The following is a 14,906-nucleotide window of genomic DNA, read 5'->3' as shown; positions in this document are numbered from 1 at the left end:
GGGTCATATTACAAGTGATTATGGTTTCAGTGTACGCTGTAATCTTTCTCAGTTGGCTAATTTTCGTTCAAAATACTTCCCACATCCTGAATTGGTGTGTTGGTACCTTGATTTCAGTCACAAATTTCTATCAGTAACATATTGAATGTGTAAATAATATTTATAACACTCATATCCGTGAGTCCTGAAGATGGATGGATATTACGAGTAATTTGCAGTATTTCAAAGAGTAATCTGACTTATTCAGACAGCAATAAATAATTTGTACGTATAAGGTACTTGAAAGTATAAAAAATAGAATGAAATAAAATCTTTGAGTTTAACGTCCCACGATTATGCCCTTTAGGATAAAGGAGACGGATGATTAAAGGATGTGAATGGTGGAGTAAGAATGTGGGAAGAAACGAGAATTACCTCACCGAAACGATGTTGTCCACCACAAACTTACTTGGCCGGATATCGAACCTGGGACCCCACACACCAGAGGTAAGCGCTCTACCGCTGAGGCACCAAGCCACTCTCTTGTTAGTATATCCGGACCTTAAAGGCAGAGGGAAGTAAGTCACTTTTTTTTTCTGAAAATGAGTTATTGCCAGAATTGAAACGCGTGTTCTGATATCTCTTATTCTTAGAAAGCTTGTAGTTGTATTATGAATACTTTGTCAAATAGCAACAATAAAATTGGATATATAAGTCCGAAGGCACTTAAAGGTAAAAAGAAGTAAGTCACTGTTTTCTGTCTCTCCTGAAAATTTAATAAAAATGACTTGCTCCCCTCAAACTTTAAGGTTCGGATATAGTGCTTAACGTTGATTTTTTTCTCAATTTTTTTTTCCGTAAGTTTGGTAGAAGATAGGATTTCCTAAGGATTTTCAACGAATACAAATTGTAAGTAAGAGCAAAAATATGTAAAATTCACAATTACTTGCTGCCAGAAGTAGTACTCTGATTAGGTTTTGAAATATCGCAGATGATTATTCGTAATATCTATCTTAGTAAAAATGAAACCTTAGTTAAGAATATAATTACGGGTAATTAGAATATAATTGTCGGATTTTCCTCAAGAGGACAAGAACGAAAATTATTTTGAAAACGCTGTCATTATTATTATTATTATTATTATTATTATTATTATTATTATTATTATTATTATTATTATTATTATTATTTTTATTATTTAACATCCCACAATTAAGCTCCGAGCTAAAGGGGACCGTAATGATGACAATGAACGAAATATTGGAATGAAAATAATGTGAGGAAACCAGAGAATCCCGATAACATCCACTCAACGGTGTTTGTTTACCACAAAGTCCACTTGACGCGAGCTGGGGTCGAACCAGGGACCCTGCGCACCATATGTGAGCGCTCTACCACTGAGCCATCGTGGTACCGTTACTCGGTAGTATTTTGTGCTTCTCAACAAATTATACAGAGAAATATTTACTTGTGGAAGTTATCGAATGCGTATTTAGTATTCTTATATGATATAAACAACATTCTTACCATTTATCGTGAACATGAGATAACAAACATCATGACTACTCTGATCCTTTTATCAATGTATCTTGTACCGTTACACTTCTCATTAAAACATTTATAAGATCTGTTCATTCGTAAAACCACAGGCTTCAATAGAAAGCCTTTGTGAAAAGGAAAATTTAGTTGAATTCACACTGTGTGGAAATGTCTTTGGTTAGGGTTGTAAACATTGGATCACATCGAAAGCAGCTATAAGTCAGTAATGTGTTCCATATCTGGAAGTATATATTCGTTTCTGAAGTTGCGATAATTATGAATGTTCGAAATCGTCACTAACAATGATAGTGGAAACTTTTGAGTTAATGTTTCACAGTTGTGCACTTATTTTAGGTTTGATTTCAAAACAGCACTTTTATATGTAGGCAAAGTATAGTGAGAGGATAAAGTTTGATCTTAGTGAAGTGAATAATAATTTTGATTGGGTTGGTGGTTTGATACAACAAAGATGCAATTGAGAAGCCTGCAAGAAAAATTAAACAAAATCTGTAGATTTAGTCCCAAGTTTATGCCCTGAGGCTAGAGGAGACTGATAATCAACGAAAATAAATGATCATTAAATAGTTTTTGGTACTAGAATGTTTGAGAGAAACACGAGGTCCAACACAAATCCTCATGGCTTGTGAAACCACACCCTCGCACCAGAGGTGAGCTCTCTGCGAAGCCACCATGTCCCCTTGCTAGGCGTTTCGAGTTTTTAAGCCTAGAATTATTGTGATTAAACGTCTTTACATTATTTCAGTTATTTGTACATTGTCTATAGATGTTATTACGAGTATGAGAATTTTGAAATTGCATTAAAATGTTTTTGTTTTCCAGTGTACGAAGTGGACAAGTAAGAAATGCTGAATCGGCTAAGGTTTCAATGCCAGGACAAATCAAAAAGTGAGTATACAGTTTTATTTGGAGTATTGAAACGATCTTCTTTTAAATGAGTTTCTTTCATTGTTGTTTTAATTGAAATACAGTGCTATTTCTGTTGACATCTATTTGGCTTTAACGCTTCAAATTAACCTGACGTTAGATACACAAATTGAACATAACTTTCTAATCAACATAAGTTTAGGATTTAAAAAAAAAAAAAAAAAAAAAAAAAAAAAAAAAAAAAAGTTTGCTAGGACGGGAATGCAAGAAATATCAATATATGTTGTGTAATTTTGAATCCAGGGATCCCATCGACTTGGAAAACTGGAAAATGTGGTAAAACCAGGGAATTCAGTGTACTCGTAAAAAGTTCTCGTAAAGTCAGGAAATTTCGTAAAAAAAAAAAAAAAAAAAAAAAAAAAAAAAAAAAAAAAATCGAAGGATTTTAAGAACGGGTTGTTACTACTTATAACCCATTTTATGAAATATTTTAGTTTACGTTGATAAAAATCAGGGAATTCGTGCTCGCTAAATAAGTGGACCTGGAATCAAAATAAGTTATTAATCGTAGTATCAACTGTGATAAAGTCCTGAGATGAATGTTTGGCCCCAAGAGGAACCGGTACGGGGAATGGAGGAAACTTCTTAACGGGGAACTGCATAATTTGTACCGTTTATCAAACGTTGTTAAAGTCATCAAATCTAGGAGACTCAGGTGGGCAGGTCATGAAGCCAGAATGGAAGAAAGTAGGAACGCTTTCAGAGTTTTAACTGGAAGTCCAATGGGAAAATGACCATTAGGAAAACGTAGATGCAGATGAAAGGACAATATTAAGATGGATCTCGTAGAAATAGTAATACAAAGTAGAAACTTAATTCAGTTGGTTAAGAACAGAAATCAATGGAGAGATTTTGTAAACGCGGCATTGAACATTCTGATTTGATAGGCCATAGAGTGAGTTAGTTAATTAACTGTGGTAAGCAATATGAACTAACGTCGAAGGAGCTCATTTTTAGTTTGGTACAGACGCCGCCCTGTCTATTTGCAGGGCCTGAGGGAAAAGTAAATCGCAGGGCCAGTGAGGTAAGTGAAAATTCCATATTCAGCTTAAATAAATTATTTTACACCAATTTTGAGTTTTTCATATCAATTATAGTGATATCCCATTATGAGTTACTTCATGAAGTTAGTATTATAGTGTGGTATAAGTGTCTTACAAAATGGTGACTCTTCATGTCTAAATATTTTCGTTTCCAAGCATGAATTAGAAATAATAAGCTCGGTACTTTTCCTGGAGGAACGAACTGTTTGGTCCAATGGCGTGGAGTATGGGGCAACCGCTCCATTTGCGCAACCCATGGGATGGCTCTGATAACCTTCTTTTGTGGTTTGTTCAACGAAAGAGGTAACTAGTTTTCTGATCAATATACCGAGTCATAAAGTGGCGGTTCGTATCCATCAAGACGATGCGAAACCCTGAATAAAAGTTCAAGCGTCAACGCCAAAACACGCCTTATGTGGAGATCCACAATTGAGAAACGAAAGAAATTTAGGTTCTATTTCATTTTCGTTGGTCTCCCTTATTAGTGAGAAAGCTGAAAGGTTATGATGTGTGTAGAAAATGTTCATTGTTGCAGGAAGATAGGTAACAACAATCTAAAGCTATTTGCGTCTTCAATCTAACCACTAGCAGGCAGCCATAAGTACATCAACTGAAAATTTAAATAATTTAATCTATTATTAACCCGTAGAATTTCTAGAAATATGTATGACCTCGAATTATGTGATTTGAGTTTTAAAATCTTTTTTTCATCACCGAGGTTGGGGCTACAACTTGCAAGTTGTGTGTCAAAAAGTAACCGACCATGGTTCCGGAAAAACAGTTACACTCACTTGATGTATTCATCATCCTAATGCCCTTCTAAAATACACAAGTTTAGTGGTCTTTCCATTGCTCGAAACACGCCTGGTAACCTTCCTAGACGTCACGTTGTGTTAAATGTTCTTACGGCTGTGAAAACGTTTTCTTTTTATGTACCTTTTGATTTTCGAAAACAGCGAAAAGCCACACGGAGAGTATGAAACTTGAATCATCAAGATGTTCTGCGCTGTACTGAAAGAGAGAAATCGCATGAAGAGAGGCATAATCCTAGTTGAGTTGCGCGGTTTTTGAATTCATAGAGCTGGTCATTTTCATTAAAAGGAGTCCACTGGACGACGGAAAAGTCCAGAGTAGTTCTTTGTAATTGTATGTCCTTTGTATGTAATTGTATGTAATTGTACGTACTCATGATTTACAATGCCATGGAATTGAAGAACATAATGAAAGTTAGTTTACCATGCACCTGGCGAGCTTTTTCGAGTCCTGGTAATCTTGGATGTTTCCTCTGAATTAATTGTGTCTTCGTTTTCGTGTTGTGTTCCTACACCTTCTTGAGCTCCTTCGTTGCTAAGCGGTTAGTGTACTCGCTTTTGGCGTGGGTGACCCAGGTTCGATTCCCAGCGGGAGTTCATGTGGTTCGGATCCAATTAAGCTGTAGGTCTATGTCTCATATAGCCTCACTGCCGACACGGACACTGAACTCAAAATCAAATCTATACTATCTTCATCTTCTTATATCCGTACCGAGACAACCCAACAGCAACCAAAATAACCACTTCATAGCACTAGACGCTAGTAACAGTAACGTCATCTGCAGGCTAAACACATCATGATCTCCGCTTCCACGACGTGCAGTTGGCTAACTTGTACTATGTAGTTTCCGACAACAAAGAAGTCAGATACTTTTCAAATAGGCCTTGTAATATCTGTACCACATGAGCTCCCACCTGGAATCGAACCTGGATCTTCCGCACTAAAGACGAGAACAAGGGAGCCTACGGACATAATTAAAAATATACAATTTGCATCAGAAACAGGTATTGCATATTTTAAGTTTATATATGAAATATGATGTTTTCTTTCGTTGGTGACTATGCATATGAGCTCATAAATGTAAATAAGACTTCATGTGTAGTAATAATTGTCTGCTGCCTGTTTTCAGAAGCATTACTTCTCTTACTCATCTTCCGTAGCTGTTCAACCAACCGACCTGCCACGAATGACATCGATGCTTTGGCAGCGGCGTCACCGGCGGAAGAGGGCGTCGGTCCTAGGTACTCTGTGACGTCACCAAACGCTATCCTGGAAGAAGATGCGGAAAATGCAGCAATCAAAAGCGCAGGGTTTAAGCCCCCGTTGGCTCCGGTAAGAAGAAACCTCGTTAATACTGCTATTTTAAGTTCTTTTCCTTTTCATATTGTTACCTCAACAAGGATTAGGAGTTGTCTTTCATTTCTTAAAATTTTAGATCTCAAAGCTGGAAAGTAATTATATAGAGTGCTTTGAAATATTAATAGTTTTATATTCAAGAGCAAATAGCAAGTAATTCTTAAAAAGAGAATGTTATTAGTTTTTTGATCATCAATCCATTCTGTTTCTTTTGTACACTAGCCAGAACTAAGATTTGGATGTCGAAATACTTGACCAATTAAAGAACGCAATGAACTTATTTTCAGTATTTATCCATTTGTTCTCTGTTGACTCTTAAAATTAGATATATGTAGTCGTATCATAAATTCTGTTGCAAAGTAAACAACCAACCTACAGGCAGAATTTTCAAGCAAATATATTATTACTTGGTCGTTACAGAGGCACCGGCATTGCAAATACAGAGCACCTATCACTGTTCAAAATTGTCGCCCTTGGCCTTCACATAGGCCTGAAGTCTTTGGGGGGCAGTCATCGATCGTGGTACGCACAGTCTCGAGGGGAAACTCCGCCACTGCCTTCATAAGAGAACGCTTAACACTTTCAATATTTCGGTGCCTCTTCCTGCAGATGATGCCCTCCAAAACAGAACACAACCTGTAGTCCAATGGGTTGAGGTCGAGGCTACTGGAGCGACAATTTGATGAAGTGATGAAATCAGACATATCTTTCTGAAGCCACTCGTGTGTGGTCTTTGCTTTGTTGTCCGGTCCCGAATCCTGTTGGAAGCTCTGCGGCTCATTTTTGAACATGGTAGGGCTCTGCGGCTTCACAAGTGGCTGCAATACCGTCGTTTGATACACTCTAGCAGACGTTTTCACACCATTTTCACAGAAGTGAAAGTTGGTTATGCCATCGTACGATACCAAATCATTACTGAAGCGGAATGATAGCCTCTGAGGATCCGCGGCGTGTGTTCACGAGTATCCTGGGATATTGAGGCGTAAACACAATCGTTTTGACGATTTAAGTTTCGTCAATCGTGATATTATTTTCGTCCGTGAAAGGGATCCTCCTGTGGCCACCATTTGCGTAACGCTGGAGAAGCCGTTTCAATTTTTGCTCCCTCTGGAGCTTAAGCTGCGGAATGACGAAATGATCAGTTCTTCTCCGATAAGCCCTGAGTCCTAGGTCACTTCTAAGCATACGAGACAAAAATTTTGTAACGTTCATCTCCTGAGCCACGATTGTTTCCTCACAGGATTTCGTCGAATCCGCGCCGCCACTGCTTTCATGAGATTCTGGCTCCTCACGCTGCGAGGTTTATTGTTTCTAGGGCGGTCCTCAATTGTCCTTGTATCACAGGATCTCTTTATGGTTCAATGCATGAACATCCTGCTGATCTTCAATTTTTTCAGGGTTTTAAAGATGTCTGATGGTGATTTGCCAAGTTTGTGTAGTGCAATTACTGCTTCACGGTTCTCGTAAACACCCCAATTCATACGACTGGCAGCAAACTGCACCTTTCCGCTATCACAACCACATACACAATGATAGTGGCCATTGGTTGTTTAAACATTGCAAAGTTATCTCTTGAAGCAGTGTTGCCATGCCTATCTGAACTTTCTAACAAAACTTATGATACGACTAGGTATAAACAATTTATTCATGAGTCCAATACGAAAATTTTATTACAAAAAAATCGTATGCTATACGTGAGAAATTACCATATACTTCTGAATTGGCAACTATGATATTTGAAAATGTAAACACAAAAAAAGAACAAATAACGAACAAAAAGAACAATAAGAACTATGATTGCTCACTGTTTGCAATCGTCCCTATTTAAAAATTAAGTGCTGAATTTAATTTAATGAAATTTCAACCCAGAAAATCATGCAATCTAAACTTTAGAGTATCAGAACTTCCACGAATGAAATTAAACTGCCACCCATGAAAGGCGACTCTGTGTAGACATTTTTGAGATACAAACCGTGTAGAGGGAGATTAGTCCAGGAAATCTAGAGCAATTTTACCCTCAACCTGGGCAAAATTGCAACACAAGCTTTTTAAACAATTTTCGATTCAGGAATTACTACTGAATAACATATTCAAAATCCGACAAAATCGGACCACGGGAACACCCCCAAAAACGGTTTCAAAATGGCGGATCATAGGTTTTTGAAAAAATCGTAGACCTTTACTTTGGAGGCTCTAGTAGCCCTCTTAATTGACACAGAGACATGAATGATACCTCGTTGGAACGCTCATAGACCACAAATTGCAACGAAGTGATTTTTGTACCCATCATGCCCAACCCGTAGAAGAACAAGAAGAAAGTAGATTTTTGTTTTTTTAATTAATATTTCTTGGACCCTGGCAACACTGTACGTCCTCATACTCCGGCAGAAAAATTCCTACGCGTAGACCAGACATTGGTAACAATAATATTAAAAAATGAAGGACATAGGTTCAACAGTAAGGGAGATAAAAATTCGGAACCGCGGACAAAGGAGGGTCACTCTGTATATTTTTTACTGTGGTCTAACTTCTGTTTCTTAGATCTAGTATCCTCCCTAATTGTCACAGAGACATGAAGCATACCGCGTTGGAAAGCTTATGGAACCCCCTTGCCAACGACGTATCCCTGTGCCCAACCTGTAGAAAAAGAAGAAGAAACCTTGAAAAAATTGGGAAAATCTGTACTTTTACCTTTCTTGGGCTCTGGCAACCCTGATAATCGTTGGGTATAGGGAGCACAAACGATACGTCGTTGTAAATGGGGTTCCATAAGCTTTTCTACATATCATAGTCTTGCATGAACCTAGACACTGAAGAACCATGGCTGATTCCCTTACACGTTTGTGTATCAGCTGCAGAAGCCTAGATCCTGACGATAACCTCATCACACTTCAAGAAAAGGGAGCTGAAGGAGTGAACAATGCCAGTAAGGCTCGCGGTAGTAACATTCTCGCCGTTACAAGTATGGTGGTTCATGTCTCTTGTCGCAAACGTTACATTGATAAAAACTATTGCGATTGCCCTAGAAAGAAAAAACGTCATCGCCAATTCAAAAACGAGTACTCGCTCGTCGGATGGGTCCTTCAACAGCAATAGCGACTGTCTGTTTTGCGGAACACCTGTCTTATTTGATGACCGTCACGTGTTGAAATCAGAAAATGTGCGAGTGAAAACACAAGCATTGCCACACAGCATTTTAAAGTGTTGCAATGAACGAAACGATACCGGGTCACAAAGTGTCCGAGGTCGAATTGAGTACTTCTCATCTGATCTTCATGCAGGAAATTGAGTCTATTACAGATCATGTAATATCAACTTTCGAAGAGGTAAAGCAATTCCTCAACAATACTGCACCGACAATCAGTCAGCGTCAAAAAATTCCGGGCTGGCCGACCTACAAATGATGAGAGAATCCGAGCATTTCAGCGCCTCTGTAGTTATTTGGAAGAGCACGATGGTGAGCAACTAACTGTGGGAGAACTTGTTACAAAAATGGGCACATTTCTTGTAGAGACTGATCACATTGCATATGACAGACGGCACATGAGGCGTCAACTAATGGAGTACTTCGGTGAAAAAATTATAATTTCTAGTGACAATGGAAAAAACGTCTTCATTACACTTTGAGAAACTGCCAATCACATTCAACGGGCATATCTTGATTCACCACGAGAGTATGATGAAAAAAGGAAAAAATAGAATACTAGAAACCGTAGTTCGACTGATCAAAAGCGACATAAAATCCAAACTACAAACTGGAAGTGATACATATCCTTCACCCAGCAACTTGACAATTCAGGAATTCCTTCAGTACATTCCAACTAGCCTTAAACTATTCTATGCCATACTTTTTGCCGGAAAGGACAATGAAACCAAAATAGCATCGATTGGCCAGTGTTTGATGCAAGCAGCCAGACCAAGAGATATGTTAGCTCCTCTGCAGTTAGGTGTTGCTGTGCAGCTGCACCACCACTATCGATCGAAACACCTGATTGACACGCTGCATCACCTGGGATTTTGCTCTTCATACACGGAAGTGTAGCGGCTTGAACGCTGTGCTGCAAGTACATTTGGTAATCGTGTGATCGAAATGCCAGCAGACCAGACTCTCCTCTTTGCAGCGGATAATGTAGACCATAATCTCCAAACGCTGAGTGGTTTAGGCACATTCCGTAGTATGGAAATGTTGGCGGCCATTACTCCATCCACTACTACCAGTCTAACCATTCTTCGGAAGCCCGTCTCTGATGCTGATGTGAAGTCCCTTGCCAGTGTTCCCATTCACGCATACACTGAAGCCAGGGCTATTCTTGAAAAGGTCAACTGTGAACTGGTAACAGCACCATCACCGAACAAAAGCTCCCTGGATATTTTGTGGAAACTTTCCTGGCACTTTCCGTCACGCACACCAAACTGGTCAGGAATGATGCAGGCCATTCACGCAGATCCATCTCTTCATCATTCAGGGAAATCCACTGTTCTCTGCTTACCGATTATTGACCTCCATCCATCTGATATGTCATGCATCTATTCCACTTAAGTGTACCTGAATAATTTTGCGAGAAAATATAAAGTCACACCAATCATCACGTTAGACCAACCACTGTTTTGGAAAGCTTCACGTATCCTGCATGACAGAGCACATAACACCAGTATTAAGGACACGGTTCTCCTGTTGGGCTCATTTCATACTCTGATGAACCTTCTAGGAGCAATTGGTTCCCTGATGGATGGTTCAGGCTTACGTGAAATCTTGCATGAGCTTTATGGAGAAAATTCGGTTGTACATGTTAAGTGGCAAGTCCGTAGCAAGAGCCTTCCGTGCGCACATGATGAGTGACCTCGCATTAAGTGCATTGCTTGTGGAAAATGTTTTTCTGCAGACCGATAACGGAACACACAGAACTATCAACGATGCTTACTCTCTCTACCAGAGTCTGATGTCGGGTGAGATTACTGTAACTGGAGCTAGTTCTTCACCTCTTCTTCAAGAAGCCCGAGAAAAATCGAAGCACGAAAGTCAGAACTTATTAACACATCAAAAACAAGTCAGTTGTGGCTTGCATATCAGCGCATGTTGACTACAGCAAGGAAACTTGTGGCAGCAGACCGAACAGGAAGTTGGGAGGATCACCTTGATGCTATAGCAGAGTGCATTCCCATATTCGCTGCAGCAGGACACTTTAATTATTTGAAGTCGACGTGCTTGTACCTGCAAACAATGTTAACGCTGCCATCGGTTAATCCAACAGTTCACGAAAGCTTTCAAAATGGGTTCGTTGTTATTAGAAGAAGCAACCGTTATTGGGCTGGGTTGTCCTCTGATCTAGTCATAGAGTAGGTTCTGATGAGATTGCTAAAATCCACTGGAGGTCTAACCCACGGGAGTGGAATGTCGGAGATGCAACGATCTTTGTGGGTGCTCTCAATGCCAGCATGCTTCGAGTACAATCTGGCGATGCAAACTCTTACTCACACAGCATATGTCACTAGCGAACAACATAAAGAAGCCGAAACGTCAAGAATGTCACGTGATATCAGTGACACACGTCGCATTCTTGCAGAACTGCAGCCCATTTCACCATTTGACGGAGACAAATCGTTGAGAAACATTGCAACTGGCGTCACAGCGGATTCCTCGGTCAACGTCCATAATTTATTTTCAGTTGGAGAAGAGCTTGCGAAGAAACTATTTGGCAAAGACCTGTTCACTGTGAAGTGGAAACGTGCAGATAAAGTCAAAACTCTAGCATCCCCGAGTAGTGTTAAAATCAGCAGCGATATCTCCGTCGATTCGAATCTTTTGTTTCAAAGACTGTTAGTTGTCGCTAATGCAGGCAGCACATCTTTAGAGGAGACCTTAGCGCATGAATTATGTGCCTACCCATCAGCTTTATTTGAGTCACTCAACATTATGCGTAAGGCAGACAGAGCCCCACTGGCCCATGCGATACTAGAGTTCAGCAAGCAGCAGACCGCACAGTTTGAGGAAACGGAGCCAGACAATATTATGTATGTCTTAGACGGAAGATCTCTGTTACATAGACTTCCATGGTGTAAAGGCAGTTCGTACGACAATATAGCTGCATCATTTGCTGAGTATACGGTTCGTAAATATGGCACATCAACCATCGGTTTGATGGGTATGGAATTTGCTCACTATTGTTCATTGCAACTGTGCTATCGGGTGTGCAAGAACGTATTATACTTGCAGAAAGCATGCCCTTCCATGTACTATTGCTTGTGGTGTGTGCCAAGAAACTGAATGTTTTAACCCTTTAAATGAATATGGTGAGGACAGTGTTAACGTAGGCGATGACGATGTAGATGTGTAATTTGCCTCCCAAAATATTTCGTCTTCCCATTCTCTTGCTTTAGAATATTTTTGCTTTATATATAGGTGTTATGTTTCTATAAAACGAACTGTCTTGTACACTGTATTATGGTATGACCTACTTGCTATTGCTTGTGGTGTATGCCAAGAAACTGAATGTTTTAACTGTTTAAATGAATATGATGACAGTGTTAGCGTAGGCAATGACGATGTAGATGTGTAATTTGCCTCCCAAAGTCTTTCGTTATTCCCATTCTTTTGCTTAAGAATATTTTTGTTTTATGTATAGTACTTATATTAAAGCGACCTTTGATTTAAAGAAAGAAACAAGATTTTTTCATGCATAGAACGATTATCAGGGTTGCCAGAGCCCAAGAAAGGCAAAAGTGTAGATTTTCCCAATTTTTTCAAAGTTTCTTCTTCTTTTTCTACAAGTTGGGTACAGGGGACACAAACGATACATCGTTGGCAAGGGGGTTCCATAAGTTTTCCAACGTGGTATGCTTCATGTCTCTGTGACAATTAGGGAGGATACCAGATCTAAGAAACAGAAGTTAGACCACAGTAAAAAATATACAGAGTGACCCTCCTTTGTCCGCGGTTCCAAATTTTTATCTCCCTTACTGTTGAACCTATGTCCTTCATTTTTTAATATTATTGTTACCAATGTCTGGTCTACGCGTAGGAATTTTTCTGCCGGAGTATAAGGACGTACAGTGTTGCCAGGGTCCAAGAAATATTAATTAAAAAAACAAAAATCTACTTTCTTCTTCTTCTACGGGTTGGGCATGATGGGTACAAAAGTCACTTCGTTGCAATTTGTGGTCTATGAGCGTTCCAACGAGGTATCATTCATGTCTCTATGTCAATTAAGAGGGCTACTAGAGCCTCCATCGTAAAGGACTACGATTTTTTCAAAAAACTATGGTCCGCCATTTTGAAACCGTTTTTGGGAATGTTCCCGTGGTCCGATTTTGTCGGATTTTGGATATTTTCATCAGGTAAGGTACCTAAACAAAATACAGGTGTAAAACTAAAGGTTGCAATTTTGCCCAGGTCAAACCGTATTTTGACTCGATTAGATCAACATTCGTCCTCACAAATGTCAGAAACATACAGAGGAGGAGGAGGTGGTGGTGGTGATGGTGATTATATTATTATTATTATTATTATTATTATTATTATTATTATTATTATTATTTGACGAAACTTGAAAAAACACTAATTGAAGACAGGTGTGGCATTGTTTGTAGACAAATGGGAATGTTAATTGGTAGACTAGGTAGGAATATATCGTTCTGGGACAAGAACGACACATTAACACCAAATGCAGACACACCACTTCTGTGATAATGACGTGTTAAAAAAAAAAAAAAAAAAAGGCATTATGGCGTAATATGGCGACACTGACAGTACCAGACGGTGTCAACACATGTGCGTGGCCACCAGCTTTCTACAGATACACTGTTACAAGCAAACAAAACACTGGCATTTGCCACTTCCAGATATATTATTACTTTTCGTCTGTGATATGCAAGTTTTATTATCTCGGCCATGGGGTGTCTGCATTGGTGTCAATGTGTCTTTCTTGTTTCAGAACGATATATTCCTATTTTGCCAACAAATCATGCCACACCTGTCTTCAATTCATAATTGGATCAAAGTATCCTATATATATTTTAGTCAAAAATTTTCTTGTAGGCCTTGTCTGGAAAACTACAAATAGTGTAGCCAAACCCAAACTATCATTTAACTCAGTATGATGTACTTATTCCGTAATAATAATAATAATAATAATAATAATAATAAAATAAAAATAAAAGACTCGATTTAAGGGCCGTTCAAAAATTTTGTGGCCCCTGATGAAAACCTAATTATTGACCAAGGTTGCAATCTTTTGATTTTGTTTTTGGTCATTCCTAAAGTTCTTGTTTTCCACATTTTGTTAGAAAAAATCGCTTCGTATGTTTCTGGCATTTATGAAGACGGAAGTCAAATTATGACTCTCCCCCCCCCTTTTTTTTTTCCATAATTTATATCTACACAGGTAGGTCTACCCTGGATGGGAGTTTCATTTCATTCGCACGAATGGTTCAAAAGTTCTGATGCTTCGAAGTTCGGCGTGCGCAATAATTGAGTTTACATGTCTACCTCCACGTCAAAAGCCAGAATCTGCACTTTTTTTCTTTCCTGGAATCGATAGTGGTGTCGATATTGTATGTTGTAAGTGTACCAATATCCATATTTAATTTTGTCTTTATTAGAAGATAGGAAGTAGATTTCTAGGCTTTCGGCATCTATGGCCATGTTAACCCGTCATGTATGAGGGATGACGTCACTCGGTAATCACACTGCCAAAGGAAAGGGAAGCGGCCTGGAACCTGTATATTAGGTACCATCCCGTCATTTGCCTAGTGTGAATGAGAAAAACCAGGAAAACCACTCAGGATAAATGACCTAAGAAAGCTTTTACACTTTTCGACCCACTGGAAATCGAACCCGGGACCAGTCGCACCAAAGATTAGAGCGTTAGCGACTCTCTACACAGGTCGACAATTTTACCTCTTGAAGACCGGTCTTATTAATGAATTCAAAAGTTATTTGCACTCTACTCTCCTGTGTCCTGTTATATTTGAAACAAACATGTTAAAGTAGAGGCACCTTCATGGCTAAGCGGTTAGCGTACACGCCTTTGGCGTGGGGGACCCGGATTCGATTCCTGGTGGGAGCTCATGTTCGGATTCCACGTTAATCAGTAGGTTCCGTCTCATATAGCCCTTTGGGGAACTCATGGTACAATTTGTACCATAGGGGTGTTTCATGATACATTGCGTTATAACTCCTATTTGAGCTTTTTCGTCTTTTTTCAAGTCCAGAGGCATTGTAGAAGACCTTAC

General features: G+C 39.2%; 1 protein-coding gene across 4 annotated transcripts in view; it reads left to right on the top strand.

The window, feature by feature from the left end:
• The window catches only part of LOC145681300 (protein phosphatase methylesterase 1), a 51,612-nt gene that overhangs the window by 21,343 nt on the left and 15,363 nt on the right, over positions 1–14,906 (top strand). For all 4 annotated transcript variants that reach the window (XM_081752950.1, XM_081752948.1, XM_081752951.1 and 1 more), the window contains 2 exons: positions 2,359–2,424; positions 5,480–5,651. In XM_081752950.1, the coding sequence (XP_081609076.1) occupies positions 2,359–2,424; positions 5,480–5,651 (238 nt within the window). The remainder of the gene's footprint in view (positions 1–2,358; positions 2,425–5,479; positions 5,652–14,906) is intronic.

The sequence above is a fragment of the Thermobia domestica genome, chromosome 3, assembly GCF_964235325.1.
Source record: "Thermobia domestica chromosome 3, izTheDome1.hap1.1, whole genome shotgun sequence".
NCBI lineage: Eukaryota > Metazoa > Arthropoda > Insecta > Zygentoma > Lepismatidae > Thermobia > Thermobia domestica.
This window is presented reverse-complemented; position numbering and strand designations above follow the sequence as displayed.